We start from the raw sequence: 19,842 nt of genomic DNA, 5'->3' as shown, positions 1-19,842 counted from the left end.
CTCGCTATACCTGTTCACACTCCAGAACACTCATACTGCTTCATGGAATTTTCAGTATTTCAAAACTCGAATGCTGAAAGAGCCGGCATTAAATGATCCATAGCGATATGAGGTGGAACACGTGGAGAGTTTAATGGGATAAGAAGTGGTGCCAACTCTACCATTCTTTAATTGATCCTAACATTCACACAGGCTCTTATGTCCATTAGAACATATACATTATTCGCCTGATAATAAGCTGGCATATAAATATTACTCGTTTTTCATTTCCATTTTCATTTTATTGCTTGCCATTAAACCACCCCATTAAAATCTGCACTTGTTAATTCCGTATTCTCATCCTCACGGACATGTACTGAGGAGCACCATGACTTTCTGTTTGACGGTCGGAGAGAAGCCATTGGGGACCAAGGGCCTGATTATTGACGGCCTAGGGGCACAATGAATATGAATTAGATCCTGCAAACCAATTGCAGGGTACTTCACATTCACTGAGATCTAGATCGTATTATAAGAAACAGAAATATATCTAGTTATTGAGCAGCAATTTTTCCATAGATGCCAATGAGAAAATGCTATTCAATTATCAGACTTATGGTTCTCCAGCCCTTAGAGAGCAATGGGTACTCACGTGCATCCTTTTTCTAGGGCTTGATGTCCTTGGCGGGGATGGTAGAAGAAGAGGAGCATCATCAGGATATCTGGTGGACACCTGAAGCCTTGGGGTGGGAGATGGAGTACCATCCGAACCGTCTGTGACTTCATCCTTAGAAGGGAATTGGGAGAGAAGTGAAAAATAATAAATAATGAATTAATAATTATGATGATACATTTTGTTTTGATAAATAAAAAGATGAACGTGTGGTTAAAACCAAGTACAAGACAATCTAGCAGGTATATCCCTCCAACATGAATTCACTGAAAGACTACGAGTAAGGGCCATAACTGGCTAGTTAGCTGGTTATTTAAATAGAAATGTGTTTTTTGTTTCAGGTTTGCTGATCCTTCAAAAACTATAAAAATAGATTGTTCCGTGTATGTATGTTGTTGAACATGCCTATTACGGTGAGTTACACAGAGTAACATAGAGTGTATTTGGTACACGCCATGTTCCTATGTGGTATTGTCAGTGCGATAATAAACACTTGAAGATATGCAAATATGATATTCTTTTCTTCATACCTAAAACCTTAAACATCTCTTATTGGCATGAAAGTATATTCTAACCAAATGGATCAGGCATAGTTTTAGGGATTACACTGTTATTTACACATAACCCACACAGTGCATGCAACAGAGTCGGATTAAAATTACCCAGGGTTCTAGGTAAGGCCCCCTCCTATAGCCCAGGGTTTTTTTTTTCTGTGAGAGTGTGTGTAGTGGTTGAGTGTTCTGTGTGTGGAGCAGTCCCAGTGTTATGTGTGTGTGGAGGGGGGTCTGAGTGTGACCGACTGTTGTGTGTGAAAGAGGTTATCTGTGTGTGTGGGTGCTGTGGGAAATGTTCCCAGATCATGGTGGTTCAGTGGGGAAGCCTTATGGTCTGCACCTCTATCCGTTTCAGATCATTTTAAAGCTCCCTTGTGGTTCCAGCACTCAGTCATTAACACAGAGCATTGGTTGTGGCACTCTGGGTCACGAAGGAGTAATCTGCACCCGATGGAGATTAGGCGAGGGGGTGCAGAGCCAAGCAGGGAAATCTAATGATCTCCTTTCCAGCTATGGATAAGCCATCTCTGCATTGCAACATGGACTATTCTGTATGTTACACTCAGTCATGAACTATATTATATGTTCATATTTACATTCATATAATACTGCACTTTTACATGCAAAATCCCCCCAAAAAATATAGAGAGCCAATCTTGCATAAGTTGTTTATCAAATGAGGATTTGCAAAAAAGTTTTTTGAACGTTTGCCTGAACATATGATGATATAAAAACAAGTGCCTTACGTAAAGAAAATACAGAATAAAACAAAAAATTCAGTCATTCAGGCACCCGCTATATAGTAGTACATTCCCTTGAGCACAATTAAAAAAGGATAACAAGTTATCATTAAAGTACTTATTGCACATGAATAGAGATTTTCCCTAGCAAGATAAATCTATATCTGTAATCCTTTGTTGTAAAAAAATCAAATTTTTTTTTTTGTTGCTTACAAAATATTTTTTTAAATAGAAGGCTGATCGGAAAAAAATGAAATCGCGTTTTTTACTCCATATGAACAATTAACCTGGATGAAAACCTAATAAAAAAGAACATAAAAGGAAAAATCATAAATTCTGTGTATACACAATTTTTTTTATTTTTTTTAAATCGCCTGCAATCCAAACTTTTAAATGTACCAACTTCTTAAGGGCAGCTCACCTAAATGTCGCTATGAACGTATCAAGACAGTATTTCACTTATGCAGAGTGAAACTTGCAATATTTGAGCAAAAACATAATAATTAAATAGAATGCTACACTTAGAGCACAAAAAAGATAGTCCCAATAATTATATGCTCTGTTAGAGAAAGCTACATGTTATTAGGACAAATTTCTTTATGTGGGCAATAATTAGTTTAATTAGGATACCTTGTTGTTCCTTTCTAAATTTGCTCAGGGCAATGTACGACTGTATTAACCCCTTCACGACGGGTGACGGACAAGGTCCGTCATCCTGGGGATGCCCTTAACGACGGGTGACGGACCTCGTCCGTCACGCGGTAAAATTAACGCGCAGTGCCGGCGATCGCGGGGTTAACGCTGTTGCTGGGTCCCTCTGAGTCAGGGGCAGACCAGCAACAGCAAATCGCGATGTCCCAGCACATGTGATCGCTGTAACAGCCAGTCACAGCGGTCACAATACTGCTGGGATATCTGATCCGCCTCCCTCCACCTCGTGTGGGTTTGTGAAGTGGAGAGAGACGGATCGTTGCAACATTGTGTCCCAGAAGAATAGTGAATATCTTTAAAAGGTTCCTAATCCCTTTCCCCTTCCTTTAAAAAAAAATATTAACCCTTTCCCTGCTGCTTGATCACTGCTAGCAGTGATCTATATACAGGTCACAGTACTTTACTGTGATCTATTTTTTTTTTACACTTAAGGGTTAAATTTTATTTTTTTTGTAACCCTAAGGGGTTAAATTGTATTCTTTTATTTTATTAATTTGTGATTTAGTTAGTTGGTGGGTGGAATTTAGTGGTAATTTGGGGAATTTAGTTAGGGGTTAAAAAAAAAAAAAAAAAAAGTTTAGTTATTTAGTAAAGTTTTCTTAACTGTATTAAAAATGTTGCGAAAGTATAGCGCAGAGGAGGCTTATGCCCTGTTAGCCGCCGACTCAGAGGCGACCGACACTGCCTCAGAGAGTGACGCAGGGAGTGACGCAGGGGACAGGGACTATGTGCCAGATAGTGCAGTAACATCAGAGGAAATCGCTGATTCCCCTAATGTTCAATATGGCGCAGGTGACTGGGTACCCCCTAATCATTTTTCGCCAGACATCCCAGTGTTCACTGCCAATCCTGGCATACAGGCTGACCTGTCTGGCTATAATGCGCTGGATTGTATGGAGCTGATTTTGGGGGATGATTTTTTTGGGGAGGTAGTTACCCAGACGAATCTGTATGCGGAGCAATATCTTGCACGCAACCAAGACTCCCGAATCGCCAGGACAGAGAGATGGTACCCAACCAGTGTGCCAGAAATCAAACAATTCTGGGCACTGACCATGTTAATGGGGGTAGTTAAAAAGCCCACAATTAGAATGTACTGGACTAAAAATCCTATTTTTAATACCCCCATTTTTTCCCAGACTATGCATAGGGAGAGATATGAGGACATACTGCGTTTTATGCATTTTAATGACAATATGAAGTGCCCCCCAAAAGGTCATCCGCAGTATGACATTCTTTATAAAATACGCCCTCTAATTACCCACTTAAATGAAAAATTTGCCACTATTTACACCCCCAAAAAACTAATTTCAATTGATGAGTCCCTCATGAAATATAAGGGAAGACTGGGATTTAGACAATACATCCCATCCAAAAGATCCCGGTATGGGATAAAATTTTCTAAATTATGTGAAAGTGGCAGTGGCTATGTATACACCTTCCGTGTATACGAAGGAAGGGATAGCCACCTTGATCCTCCAGGTTGCCCAGATACAGTAGGGACAAGTGGGAAAATTGTCTGGGACTTAATAATGCCACTACTTAATAAAGGTTATCATCTATACATCGATAACTTTTATAACAGCATCCCACTCTTACAAATGCTGTACTGTTTTGAGACCGTGGCCTGTGGCACTATCAGGAAGAGTCGCACAGGATTCCCAAAGGCTCTAGCAGAAAAAAAATTAAAAAAGGGGGAAACAGCAGCTCTCTGCCAGAATGAACTGCTGGCACTCAAGTACCGTGATAAAAGGAGGTGTTCATCCTAACTACGATCCATGGGGAAAACACTCGCAGGGTCGCAGTTTGTGGCAGAGAGGAACATAAACGGGTGCCAGTCTGCATTCAGCAATATAATCGGCACATGGGGGGAGTTGATCTATCCGATCAACTAATGCAGCCGTATCTAATCATGCGCAAAACCAGGGCATGGTACAAAAAAGTGGGCATATATATAATGCAGACGGCAGTCCACAATGCCTTTATTATTTTTAAAAAGGCAAATGCTGAGCTGAAATGCACATTCCTTTCATTTCAATTTCAGCTCATTTCTGGGTTACTTGAGTGCCACAGAGGGGGACCATCAGTGGAGCCTAGCAGAAAAATGGAGGCAGGTCACTTCTGCTTTAAGATTCCACCAACCCCTAAAAAACAAAACCCCCAGAAAAGGTGCAGGGTGTGTTACAAGAGGGGCGTAAGAGTTGAGACCAGCTATTACTGCCCTGATTGCCCCTCTCAGCCCGGCCTATGTATTGGCCATTGTTTTAAAGTTTTCCACACCCAGGCCGAATAAGCACACCCAGGCCGAATAGTCAACTGTCTGGTTACCAAATCTTGGCTTTGTCTCCCGTTTATCCTGTCTTCTCTGATCCTTGACCTCGGCTTGTCCTATCGTTGTTCCGTTTCTCTTTACCCCTTTGACTTCGGCTTGTACCTTGACTATTCTCTGCTTGTATAGCCCGGCCATTCTAAGGACCGGTATTACAAGTTTCTCTCTCTGTGTTCTCTCTCTTTGTGGTCTGTCTGTGTTTTGGAATCCGTGACAGCGTTGCCCGTGACACATTGTTGCACTAAGAGGACATAGCTGAGCAACATATTAGGTGTTATACTGCCATAGCACACATAAGGATTGCAAAATATACAGTAACATCTCCAAGTGTGTGTCAAAAAGGCAGAAAAAAATGCTAATTGCAACTAGACTTGGTACAAACTAACAAAAAAATGATCCTACGCTAAGGTTTAAAATATGCCTTTTGAAATGCCCTGGGGTGTCTACTTTAAGAAATGGTAGGCCTTTGTGGGGTAGTTTGAACTTAAAACCTGCTAAGATGCTTGGAAATTGCACATGGGCCGAGCGTCAAAATTCAAAGTTCGGTAAAAACTGATATGGCTTGGTCTCCAATGTGCCCCTTCAACATCCACATATCCCCAAAAAGGGTACACATGGGGGTATTGCTGCACTAAGAGGACATAGCTGAGCAACATATTAGGTGTTCTACTGCCATAGCACACATAAGGATTACAAAATATACAGTAACATCTCCAAGTGTGTGTCAAAAAGGCAGAAAAAATGCTAATTGTAACTAGACTTGGTACAAACTAACAAAAAAATGATCCTACGCTAAGGTTTAAAATATGCCTTTTGAAATACCCTGGGGTGTCTACTTTTACAAATGGTAGGCCTTTGTGGGGGGGTTTTGAACAGTCAAACTGTTATAATACCCCAAATGGACACATAGGCTCATTAAATCCGTCTCTCAAAATTCTACTTTGAATACTGAAAAGGACAGGTCACCTAAATGGCACTGTAACTCCACGAAATAGTGCCAAAGACATACAATGGGGGTGTCATTTTACTCAGAAGACTTAGCTGAGCATAATTTGGGGGGTTTGAACTTAGTGGCAAATGTGAAATATACAAAATGCCTAGCAAAAATGCAATCCATATGTAAAAAACGCACAAAATTATTTTTTACCACATACTTTGGCAAATATTGGTGAAAAAATGGGGGCATGTTAAGGCACAATATGCACTTTATGAGATACCCTGGAGTGTCTACTTTTACAAATGGTAGGCCTTTGTGGGGGTTTTTTGAACAGTCAAACTGTTATAATACCCCAAATGGACACATAGGCTCATTAAATCCGTCTCTCAAAATTCTACTTTGAATACTGAAAAGGACAGGTCACCTAAATGGCACTGTAACTCCACGAAATAGTGCCAAAGACATACAATGGGGGTGTCATTTTACTCAGAAGACTTAGCTGAGCATAATTTGGTGGGTTTGAACTTAGTGGCAAATGTGAAATATACAAAATGCCTAGCAAAAATGCAATCCATATGTAAAAAACGCACAAAATTATTTTTTACCACATACTTTGGCATATATTGGTGAAAAAATGGGGGCATGTTAAGGCACAATATGCACTTTATGAGATACCCTGGAGTGTCTACTTTTACAAATGGTAGGCCTTTGTGGTGTTTTTTTGAACAGTCAAACTGTTATAATACCCCAAATGGACACATAGGCTCATTAAATCCGTCTCTCAAAATTCTACTTTGAATACTGAAAAGGACAGGTCACCTAAATGGCACTGTAACTTCACGAAATAGTGCCAAAGACATCCAATGGGGGTGTCATTTTACTCAGAAGACTTAGCTGAGCGTAATTTGGGGGGTTTAAACTTAGTGGCACATGTGAAATATACAAAATGCCTAGCAAAAATGCAATCCATATGTAAAAAACGCACAAAATTATTTTTTACCACATACTTTGGCATATATTGGTGAAAAAATGGGGGCATGTTAAGGCACAATATGCACTTTATGATATACCCTGGAGTGTCTACTTTTACAAATGGTAGGCCTTTGTGGTTTTTTTTGAACAGTCAAACTGTTATAATATCCGAAATTGAAGCATAGGCCAATTAAATCCATCTCTCAAAATTCTACTGTAAATACTGAAATGGATAGGTCTCCTATATGGCACTGTAGCTTCACGAAATAGTGCCAAAGACATACAATGGGGGTGTCATTTTACTCAGAAGACTTAGCTGAGCATAATTTGGGGGATTTGAACTTAGTGGCACATGTGAAATATACACAATGCCTAGCAAAAATGCAATCCATATGTAAAAAACGCACAAAATTATTTTTTACCACATACTTTGGCATATATTGGTGAAATAATGGGGGCATGTTAAGGCACAATATGCACCTTATGAGATACCCTGGAGTGTCTACTTTTACAATTGGTAGGCCTTTGTGGGTTTTTTTTGAACAGTCAAACTGTTATAATACCCCAAATGGACACATAGGCTCATTAAATCCGTCTCTCAAAATTCTACTGTGAATACTGAAATGGATAGGTCTCCTATATGGCACTGTAACTTCACGAAATAGTGCCAAAGACATACAATGGGGGTACCATTGTACTCAGCAGAAGTAACTGAACACATAATAAAATTTTGTACAGGAATAGCACACACCAACTTTACAAAATACACATGAGAAGTTCTTTGTTATAAGTTTGTGTGCGAAAACCCCCAAAAAACACAATTTTACTCCAATATTTAGCAGAGGTTGTCGGTAAAATGGCTACGTAGAAAGTGTCAAAACAACCTTAGGTAAATAGCCTGTGGTGTCTACTTTATATAAATATATACTTTTGTGTGGCAATTTTGTTTTCTTTTATGGCTATTAGGCTTACAAGACAAACATACCAAATTCTAAAATCGCTCCACATTAAAATTTTATTTTACTCCTTGTGCTTTGTGACCTGTAAGTTAACTACCAAAAAAAACTTAAAATCCCAGACACATTATGTATTCTGTAAATCAGAACAAATAAATGAATTTATTTTTAATTACTTTCCTTAACCTGCACTAATTATGCACACATTATGATTGCAAAAACTGTAAAAAAAACCCAATATTTTTCATTTTTTTTGCATTTTTCTGTATTTTTTTTATAATAAGTAAGCATTTATATATATATATATATATGTCATATCAAATTAAAGCCCTTTCTGTCCTTTAAAAAACAGTATATAATATGTGCCGGTGCAATAAATGAGAGAGATGCAAATTGCAGTTGAACGCAAACAGCAAGAAAATGCAAAAAATGCTTGTGTCATTAAGCGTAAGTCAAGCTTCTGAAGCTGTGTCCTTAAGGGGTTAAAGAGCTATGTAAATGTTTCATTTTGTAAATTCTGTAATATCCTCGCTATATCACATAATTGATTACATATAAGGACTTGTTTTGATATCACCCTATGTTTAGGCAAATGTTAGATTATTTTGCTGCAATTACCATGCTCATCTTTTTTGCATATCCTCATTTGACAACTTATGCAAGATTAAGCGTACGGTATCATTTGAACTGAAATATTATTAATAATGTAAGGATATCTCTTGAGGGGTTGCCCATGATACCTGCACCCTAATCGTTTGAACAGCTGAGTGCCAGCAACATAGATTTTTTTATGATTTATATTCCAATTAAAGTTAATATAAATAGAAAGGTACAGGCTAGGTATCTGTTCTGTGAATTTGTTCTTCATTGGCTCACGCTGAACTCGATATATGGGGTGGAGAGTGGGGCAGCTGGAGAGACAGGTTTTAAATTGATGATTGTTCTCACACCTTGGTAAAGGCATGCATGTGGCCAAGCAACATTAAAACATATGCTCTCCCAGTGGTCGTTTTCATTGTTCAATAAAGATATGCAGTTTCATGCATTGAAAATTGATTTTAGCCCTCATTAGTGCACTCACAAATCTCATAAAATGCACTTATACTGGATATAAATTAATTGTAGGTAGTCTATGGTTTTGCTCCTGACATTTTGATTAATCACAGACCGTTTCATGGATTAGAGATAACATAAATATTTCTTACATTTCAGGAATTATTATTGCAAGAGACCCTTTTTACTTAAAGGGTCACTCCAGCCCGCTGTAGTGGTTATGGTGCCAGGAGTACTCTTGCACGGTTCCCTGGTAATGAGTCTCTAAACCATTTAGTAATAATTTGCCTTCTTGCCTGGGTCTCTTCTGGGCTCTGTTGCTCCCTGCTGCTGGGGTGGTGCGCTAAAAACTTTATTTCACTGGTAGATAATCAACATATTCCAGTTCAGGGAATAATTTGTTGGGGAATATTCACTAAACACCAAACTGTAGTGAATTGAAAACCAAATTTCCAAATGCAGGCTGAAAAAGACAAACTGACTATAGAGTGGAACCTCGGAACTCAAACGTTTCTATTCTCGAACAATTTGGAAGTCAAACAAAAATTTTGAGTAAAAAATGTCTCGGTACGCAAACGATCTTCGGTACCCGAACATACAACAAAGATCCATGAGTAAAAAATGCCTCAGTACGCAAACGATCTTTGGTACCCGAACAAACAACAAAGAGCCATGAGTATAAAATGGCTCGGTATGCAAACGATCTTCGGTACCCAAACAAACAACAAAGAGCCAAATGTCTCGAAACGAAAAGGATCTTCGGTACCTGAATATATAACAAAGAGCCATGTCTCATTTTCAAGTCAGACAATTATTATAAATAATTGTAATAATGGCCAACAGTACATTTTTTGCAATTTGTAAGGCAGGAACCACTCAAATAAATTTAAGGTGCTTATTATTAGAGTGATCTCTGCATTTTTAATGCATACATACAAAATGTAAAATGCTGTAATGTTGGTGATCTCGAACGGATTAATCAATTTTACATTAATTCTTATGGGAAATGCTGATTCGGTTCTCGAACACTTCAGGAGGACTCCAACAGCCTTCGGGAACGGATTAAATTCGAGTTCCGAGGTTCCACTGTAGTTGAATGGGAGATTAAGTCCAGTGTGTTCTGAGGAACTCACTGATTTAACTACATGTGAAAGGTGTGCACACAGGAGTGACTAGGGATGCTGAACATTACAACAGCCATCACGCTCAGCTGGGTGGGGTACACTAGCCAAGCCACTACTATCAATCACAGCATTTGGAGTGAAAAAAAAACCCAACTGTTCGTCTTACACAGCATAACCTTAAGCCTAACCTAACCCAAAATGACAAATCCCGGGGGCGGAGCCTAGCCACAGAAGCAGCCGGTCGCATGTCTGCCGAGCTCCGAGCCATACAGCCCTTTACCGACCGAAATCTCTCGCTAACGCTGCATAGACGGTACCCGGAGGGGACCCCTGGCTTATACAAACCCCATGGGGCGCAAAACGAAGAAGCCGAAGCCTGTCCAACCCAGGGAAGGGCTCACAATTGGAGACCTATGGCGGCGGGCCCAGCACGTTCAGGGACCTAAAATGGCGTCCCTTGCAGAAGATTGCTCCGATTTCTCGGATGACTACTCATACGATGCAGAAACGGGAACAGTACCGGCCTTGATTCCACCCTCACCTAGCCAACCGGCAACCCAGCCGATGAACCCTGACACCGCTCCGGTGACTACGGCAGTATTACGGGATCTCCTCGCAGACCATCACAAAAAAATATCTGCCGATGTGACAGCGCTGCGGGGAGACTTGCAGGGCCTGACAGGCCGGCTCACCAAGCTGGAACACACCACCCTCACGGGCGCCCAGCAGATCACCGCACTGCAACAAGCTGTAACAGAACTACAGCAGCAGAATCGCTCTTTCGAACACCGTCTAGCAGCCCAAGAAGATGCCAAGCGGCGTAACAACTTAAAAGTAAGAGGGGTCTTGGAGTCTGTTGTGGACGCCGAGCTGCCGCACTTTCTCCGGCGCCTTCTCACGGCCGTGCTGACGCAGAGGAGAGCCAAAACACCGACTCTCGCTGGCATGTTCCGAGTGCCGAGGCCAGCCAAAGCACCCGACACAGCCCCAAGAGATCTGATTATCCAATTTCAGAACGCCATGGACAAACACGCAGTTTTGTCCGCCATGAGGGATCAGTCATCTTACCGCTTCGAGGAGATGGACTTGACCTTCTATTCAGATCTGTCCGGGAGCACGCTAGCATGGAGGCGCACACTTAAACCACTTACCACTCTGTTGCGACATCATGATATCCGTTACCAGTGGCGCTCATCCCGGGCCATGGCGGTCTTTCACAAGGACTCAACACATGTAATCCAGGAGCCTCATGAGAGCGGGGCACTCCTAATGAAGTTGGGCCTCCCAGCCGACGCACTGACACACCAACACCCAACGGATACCCCCAGACGGAGACACATATGGAATCCGGCGGGTGTCCCCGAATTTGTACCACAAACGTCCACACCGGAATCTTATGTCCTAGCAACCACCTAAGTGATGGACTACCCTAACGGAGGAGAGGCTAGTACACTGAGTACCCTACTGTGACCACTGGACTGAGACCGGTATACCGCCCCCAGGCTTGGGAGACGGTCCCTATGTAACAGCGCTATTCGATGTATAATGTAACATTCTACAGTTCTCGCCAAGCTATGAGAATAGCGTGATTACCTCCGCATGACTCTACAAGCATGCTGAGCTCCCCAGCCAAGTAATCTACCGAACATTGTGATTATGACTTTAATTTGTTGTTTTGTTTCGTTTTGTTTCATGTCTCTTTCGTTGTTTTAATATGCCGCAAAAGCCTCTAACCTAACGTCTACTATACTGTATAACACAGGAAGCTGCTGAGAATGACTCAACACCATGCCGTGCTCACCATTAGGCATGTAGGTCACTTTTGATATAAGCCACACGTTTTATAATTGCAGTTGTTCTCCCCCGAAACACTCTCGCTCCCGCTCGGTTAACTACTGGCAGCCTAACCCTAACTGATTGTACCCAAACCACGGCACTCAGTAGAGGGCAACTGTCACAAGCAAACGGCCTGAGCCACCACTACAGGTCAACGATAAAGGCTAACGGGCCATACACCTACTATAGGCAAATATTCTATGCAACATCCCAAGCAACTGACCTGCTCCATAGTTCACTAAACACTTCCCATGCACTTGCTCTACACAAATGTTATGTATGCTTGGTCTACTCGATTTTTATACCTTTTTCATAGTCATTGTTATTTGCTTTTATTTTATTCTTTATGTTACTAAACTATGCAACCGTCCTAATGCAACTGATGTAAGCACCTGTTCCGTGCGACCATTTTATGCAAGCGTTAAATGCAAACTATATGAGTAAAATATGTTACGTCACACTAAACGATGTCAAGCTAGACTATCCCCATTGTAGTATAAAATGTGCTGGATTTACCCTGTACCCCACTGTTCAGATGTTTGTATTGGGCTGGAGGACTACCATTGGGGTACCTCACAGACAACTGTTACTTTCTTATGCACAAGAAAATAAAGAATTCAAAAAAAAAAAAAAAAAAAAAAAGACAAATCCCAGCCTGGCTGAGAATCGTGGAAGTTGCAGCCCATATCATGCAAAGTGCAATAATTAATCATGCCAGTGCACTCCAGTTGCAATGGACTATAACTACCATCATTCTCAGCTAGCTGCATCAGAAAAATGGGAAATGCGCACTGCGTGTTGTGAACTGTAAGAGCAAAATGTATTAAGAGTACACCAAATGCCACAGATTGCAACCATTTGTATCACCCTGACCCAAGGTAATGAGAGTTGCAGTCGATAGCTGCATATGCCCTTTATAAACAGAACAGTTTTAATGTGAGTTTAACTTTACTGTGCGGCCATTTAAAGTCAATGTTAGGATGTAGGCTTTTCTGTAGTTATCATTTGAGAAAGAAATATGTTGACAAAATGTGACACATGGCAACAAAGGGGTTCTTTCTATATTCTTTTATGACACGTGTTTTATTACCGTCGAGTTCTGAATGATACTGCGATTCCTTGACTTCCAAATGGAAAATATTAAGGCTACAATAGCCAAGCTGTCACTATAGCCAAATTGGAGAATATTGCCTAACCAGCTACTTTTGCCTTGATTTTTTTTATTCGTATTTTAGTTCACAACAATTTAAAGTTTAGTGAATAAAAAACAAGTTAATCGAGGAGGGATGCAGCAGCAAATAATTGCTACATGCAGGGAAGCACTTTTTATGTTAGCCATCAGCACGACAAAATGTCCAGGAAAATATGGGAAATCTGGTGACTCAAAGTCCAGACGTGAAACAAATTGAATCACAAACGCAAATTAGTGTAACACAGGCCAGTCTGTTTCACGTTCAGTTTGTTAGAATAAACGCAATCAACAAAACATTTATAATTAAAAAGAGATGCTCCAAATATAGATTAATAGGCAAGGTATTTCTGTTTCTTTTAATCCACTGTTGACTATCATAAAAGGTTCACATACAGTTTTGAAATGTCAGTTTTACCATTCACTAGGTTTACCATAATCGTCATATTTTTCTGGACATACATCAATTCTTCATGGTGCTGATGGAGAGTGCTGCTACGTAGAATTTATTATTATACATAAACTGCAGTAGAAAGAACCGTTACTTCATACAGTAATGTTTTTTTTAGGGCTGTTCGTTGACTAAATTATGGATTTGCTTCCTGCAGCATATGGTTTCTGCAAGGTAGGTAGCACTTTGCATGTGTTGTTCATCAGTATGAAAGAGTGTGTCCCAGGAAACAGTGTTGGATCTGTCAAACTCACTTTCATCTGGATGAACTCTACCTTCAAAAGATTTATGCCATTGGATAACACTAGAAAGAGGTTAAAGGGGAACTTCATAGAGATGTTCCTTCCTTTATTTTCTAGATCACCTCTTCTTGGTCCTTAAGACTGAAAACTACTTCATATCTTTAGAAACATAATTAGAAAATGCTGAAAGCCAGGATGGTTGGAGTGACTTGATGGCTTGGTTTCAAAATTACTATTCTAGATAATGGTTTAGAGCAATCGATATTACCTTTCAAAAAGTTTTCCCAATTATTTGTTCTAGTATAGGAAACGGATTAGGTTCCGGAGACCAGCGGGGTGGAGCTAGCCCACATCTTTTTTCTCTTCTGCCCCCAATATAGCATGGACAACTTTTGAGGATGCATATTAAGCCAGGCAAGTTATTTTAATAGGATGTTAAATATGCATCAGAGTTTTCCAGGTATATGGAAAATATACAATAATTATTAGGAATTATAGGCGAAAGCTGTTTTAACTGAACTCATTGATCTATATAAATCAAATGTTACCTGTTCTTCTCTTGAAACAGAATCAGGAGACTGCCCGTGTTCTTGTTCAGTGTTGAGATCGAGGTCTTCAGACGTGTTGTTGGCAGGTAGAGTGTCAGATTTTGAAGTATCAGCCATACTAGGGTTTGGTCTGGGGGTGCTTGACTGAGCAATGGGGGTTGTGAAAGAGTCCGGCCTAGGAGAATATTTTTTAGAGGTGCTTGGTTGGTTGGGGTCATTTCTAGGGGTCGCAGGATGTGAAGTTCCAGTCCTCATGATGGCTGGTCGGGGAGAAATGGATTTAAGATTATCTTTTGGTTTGGGGGGCTTATATTCTCTAAAGCAGACATTGTACGCCAATCGGCCACAGTGCATGGCCATCCAGTTCCCTCCAACGCGAAGTAGTGCCAAGATCCCCTGGTAGTTGTAAAGAGGTTCAAAGGGGGCAGCACGTAAATTAATACGCGGTTGGTTGGTTCGAGGATAGATGGCAAATAGGGCCTGTCCTACTTTTTTTCCCTTGCCACCTCCAACCTTTAAGACATCAATACTCAGCCGGACATCATGGTGTTTATCATTCTTGCAGAGGCCTGGGGTAAGGAAAGACGAAAGCGGTTACAGAATAAACAGCAAAAATGAAATGGTAAAACATAGAAATGGTGGCAGATAATGAATGGTAATAAGAAAGTGTAAGATATAATTTTAGGGACTGTAAATTAACACGTATTCACCGTTGTATTTCTTCATTCCCAAAAGACCAACTAGAAATTTACTAAACTGAAATGAGGTATCTATTTACCCCCAGTAGTGCAGAATAAAGCAATTATATGAAGAAATGAGAATATTTGTCACCATATCAAACCATGGGGTAGTTTACAAAGCTTGGTATGAATGCCTATCCAACATTTCTCACTGACCTTGTGGGAGAATGAAGAGGTAGGTGTTCTTTTGGAAGATGAGCGTCTCTGTCAGGTCCGTTTGTTCTACAATGTCAGACTCAGCCTGATTACTCTGGACTAGGTCACCATGGTTGACACTAAGTTGGACATTCTCCACTGAGCCGTCGAGTAATGGGTTCTCCACTCGCAGGATGAACTGGTACTGACCAAGCTCATTAAACTGGACGTCCAGAAGTAGGAATTCAAATGAAAGGACCTTCTCATCCAACCTCAGGCGTGGAGGGCCTGGTGGAGCCGCAGTTTGTACAGCTGGAGCCGGCATTTGTAGTCATAGGTGGTTACAGCTTCATGAATACCTCCTTTTTTCTCTGTGCTTTTATTGCTCTTATTTTATGCCAATCCCTTTCCCATCTACACCTCACTCATTCTCTTAGCCTTATTTGTAGCTGTGTCCACCTTCCTGCTCCCTTCACTTCTTTTCTGTCCTCTCGTCCCTTGTATGCAAGTTTTAAAGCAGTTTGCACACCTGAAAGGAGTGGTAGAGTTGGGGGGGGGAGGGACACATTTACCTGGCTGCTGTTTGTTTGGGACAAACCAGGTAACCAGGCTTAGAGTGCGATCTGAACAATCTCCTATTTACATATTGAAAATCTGATGGTGCATTGACAGCTGAGTGTGTGTTTAGTAAGATACCTGCAGGGCACGTCAGTGTTGCTTAACATATAGTGTATAGCCATACCACAGTAATTTGTATTGTATTTGTATATTCTCTTACCGGTAATTATGTGCACGTTTTTTATTTTGTGAAACTTTCGTATGGAAACTTGTTAGTAAATTGTTGTATTGTACGCACATGAATGTATAAACCTTGATAACATTAACCTTAATTTGCGAGAATAAGACTCAATAAATATCAATGCTCTAGATCTAGAATGTATTTGAAAGGCAGTAAAAGCTGTACATGTTAAATATTTTAAATATCATTTTATTTTATTATTAATTCATTATTTTATGGTATGATTGACCGCATGTATTAACCCAGTAGCTGCCAAACTAGTCCCTAAGGGAACTGCTATATTCAAAATCTTATGCATTTCCCAGCTGACTTACATGAGCTCTGGCAAAAAACTTCTGTTATTTTATTTAATATTGAACCGTGCTTCTCATGGCGCAGCATAAATAAATGATGTACCCGTGGGTTAAGAAATCTTTTTCTCATTTCAGAGAGGATCGTTGAACCAGCATAACATGCTAAAAGAATATGCAAAGAACGGAAACAAATAGTGCAATGGGTAAAATAAATATCTATTCATATAATAAGCCTCTAAAAACATACAAAAATCCGAGTGCTGAAAATAACGTGCAATGCACTATTTTATATATTGTGAATATTAGTGCAAAATGGTTCAAGTACGCGCATAATCATATTCCACCCAAAATATCCTATTCTAAAGAAAGTATCACTGAAGCAAGTGTTTTCTCTGTAACAACACCCTGCACAGACTGTTTAGTGACTCCTCTTCCACAGACTGGGATGGTGCCAAGAGTAACACTTAAAGGAAAGCTCAAAGCACCATAACCACTACAGTACGCTATAGTGGTTATGGTGTGAGGATTGGCGTTGTGTTCTTTTAATAGTTTCCAAAAATGTACTCCACATACTGCCAACTTGACTTTTTCAGGATGCATTTACCTCTTACATGCACCCACATTAAAATCCATTCATTGTAAGGACAGTGATGGTAGCCTCGCACTTACAGCCTTCAGCTGTCTTTCAGGTTGGACATAATAGATATTTATTAAAGGGAAGAGTAGTTTTCACATTACAAATGTGGCAACAGGGAGGGGGAGTCTCTACATGCCAGTGAAAGCCCCAGTTTTGACAAACTGCTATCAAATGATTTGGGGGAAAAAAGCATAGGACAGCGCCCACAGTGTCAGGATCGGGACAGGGATCCAACACGCAGAGTACAAACAGTAGCCAGATACGTATACCGGACCTTAGAATGGCCGGACTAACGTAAGTAGTACAGTATAGAATGGTCAAAGACAAGCCGAGGTCGAGGGTAACAGAAGACAGGTAAGCGAGAGACAAGCCGAATCAAGGGTAACAGAGATGAGTAGGGTAAACAAGCCGGGTCAAAACCAAAAGGGATAATAGAATACACAAGCACTGAGTGACTAGAACAAGCTAGAACCACGACAGGGCAATGAGCTAATGAAAGAAGCTCTGTTAAATACCCTGTTCCGAGCAGTAACCACACCTCCGAGACGTCCTGATTGGTCCTGCAGCAATTGACTGACAGGTCGATCCGGGGGAGTGTCCTGATGATGACTTCCTGCCTAGATGGTGTAAAAGGCAGTCACTCCCTCGCGGCCGGCCTTGCATGACCGGATAGACCGCGGGGAAGGGAGTCATCAGACCGTCTGGATGGTGGAACAGCTAAGTCTCTACCTCTTTTGGAGGTAGAGACCACAGGTACCCTGACAGTACCCCCCCTCTCAGATACGCCCACCGGGCGGAATGAACCGGGACGAGATGGGAAGCGAGAGTGATACGCCCTGCGGAGACGGGGAGCATGAACATCCTCCTGAGGTACCCAACTCCTCTCCTCAGGACCATATCCCTTCCAATCAACCAGATATTGTACTCTCCCCCGGGAGATTCGAGAATCAATAATAGAGTTGACCTCATACTCCTCCTGACCCTCCACCTGAACGGAGCGAGGAGGGGCTATTGTGGAGGAAAATCTGTTACATATGAGTGGTTTCAGCAATGAAACGTGAAACGAGTTCGGAATGCGTAAGGTATTAGGAAGAGCTAAACGATACGCAACCGGATTGATACGGGTCAGCACCCTGTAGGGTCCAATATAACGAGGAGCGAACTTCATGGAGGGCACTTTTAAACGGATGTTCCTCGTGCTCAGCCATACCCTATCACCTGGAACAAAGACCTGAGCCGCCCTTCTACGTTTATCAGCGTGTTTCTTGACCAACATAGAGTTGTGCACAAGAATTTGTCGAGTTTGATCCCACAACTTCCTCAAATTGGCAACATGAACATCAACCGACGGCACCCCCTGGGAAGGAGAATCCGAAGGAAGAATAGACGGATGAAAACCATAATTCATGAAGAAGGGGCTTGAATGAGTAGAATCGCAAACGAGATTGTTGTGTGCAAACTCCGCCCAAGGAATCAAACCGACCCAATCATCCTGGTGTTCAGAAACAAAGCATCGTAAATATTGTTCAATTTTCTGGTTGGTACGTTCAGCAGCTCCGTTAGACTGAGGATGATAGGCAGAAGAAAAGTTTAATTTAATACCAAGTTGAGAGCAGAAGGACCTCCAAAAGCGGGAAACAAATTGGGAGCCTCTGTCCGATACAATTTGAGAGGGTATCCCATGTAGGCGAAAAATCTCCTTAGCGAATATCTCTGCCAATTCGGGAGAAGACGGGAGTTTAGGCAGGGGAATGAAGTGTGCCATCCTAGTAAACCTGTCAACCACGGTGAGGATAACAGTCTGTCTTTTAGAGATAGGTAGATCGACAATAAAGTCCATGGCCAAACAGGACCATGGTTTCTCTGGAACCTCCAAGGGTTGCAGGAATCCACATGGAAGCGTATGGGGTTGTTTGGTTTTAGTACAAACTTCACATGCAGCGATGAACTCCTCAACATCCCTCCGTAAAGTAGGCCACCAGAAGTCCTTAGAGATCAAGGCGTAAGTTTTGCGAATACCAGGATGTCCCGCCATCTTGCTATTATGTAAACACTGTAAAAGTTCCAGTTGAAAAGCAGGAGGAACGAAATTACGACCCGCAGGGGTCTGTTTAGGTGCGAGATGTTGCAACTTAATGATCTCGGCCAGTAATGGAGAATGAATCCTGAGATTCGTATTAGCAATGATATTGCACTTCGGAACTATAGAAGAAAGAACTGGTTCAGGTACAGTAGAAGGTTCATATTGGCGAGATAATGCATCGGCTTTAGAGTTTTTAGAACCAGGTCTGTAAGTCAGTACATAATTGAAGTGAGTCAGGAATAAGGACCAACGAGCTTGTCTAGAGGATAAGCGCTTAGCCTCCCCAATATATGACAAGTTTTTGTGGTCCGTCAAAATCGTAATAGGGTGTAGGGTCCCCTCCAACAAATGTCTCCACTCCTTTAAGGCTTTAATGACTGCTAACAGTTCCCTGTCTCCGATGTCATATCTGCTCTCAGCCCCAGAAAGTTTCCTGGAAAAAAAACCACACGGGTGTAATGGTTTATCTACCCCTAATCTTTGTGACAGAACCGCACCTACTCCTGTCTCAGAGGCATCGACCTCGAGTAGAAACGGCAAAGTCGTATCAGGATGGACTTATATTGGAGCAGAAGCAAAAAGTTCTTTGAGCCTCTTGAAAGCAGCGAGAGCTTCAGGAGACCACGTCTTAGTTTCTGCCCCCTGTTTGGTCATATTGGTAATGGGCGCAATAATAGACGAGTAACCCTTAATGAAGCGCCTATAATAATTGGAGAAACCAATAAACCTCGGAATAGCCTTGAGTCCCTTAGGTAATGGCCAATCTAAAATAGACTGGAGTTTGTCAGGGTCCATCTTAAAACCTTCCCCAGAAATCACGTAACCAAGAAAATCTATCTGAGACTGATCAAAGCTGCATTT

The 19,842-nt window shown here is 41.3% G+C and overlaps 1 protein-coding gene across 1 annotated transcript in view; it reads right to left on the bottom strand.

Moving 5' to 3' along the window:
- The window catches only part of CCDC33 (coiled-coil domain containing 33), a 91,380-nt gene extending 75,731 nt beyond the window's left edge, over positions 1-15,649 (bottom strand). The window contains exons 1-3 of the mRNA XM_063449349.1: positions 15,191-15,649; positions 14,295-14,863; positions 632-766 (exon numbers count right to left, since the gene is read on the bottom strand). Coding sequence (XP_063305419.1) covers positions 632-766; positions 14,295-14,863; positions 15,191-15,494 — 1,008 coding nt within the window. The 5' untranslated portion in view covers positions 15,495-15,649. The remainder of the gene's footprint in view (positions 1-631; positions 767-14,294; positions 14,864-15,190) is intronic.
- Between the last annotated feature and the right edge of the window lie 4,193 nt (positions 15,650-19,842).

Source organism: Pelobates fuscus, chromosome 3 (genome assembly GCF_036172605.1).
Source record: "Pelobates fuscus isolate aPelFus1 chromosome 3, aPelFus1.pri, whole genome shotgun sequence".
NCBI lineage: Eukaryota > Metazoa > Chordata > Amphibia > Anura > Pelobatidae > Pelobates > Pelobates fuscus.
The sequence above is the reverse complement of the archived record's forward strand: the minus strand, read 5'-3'. Positions and strand labels throughout refer to the sequence as shown.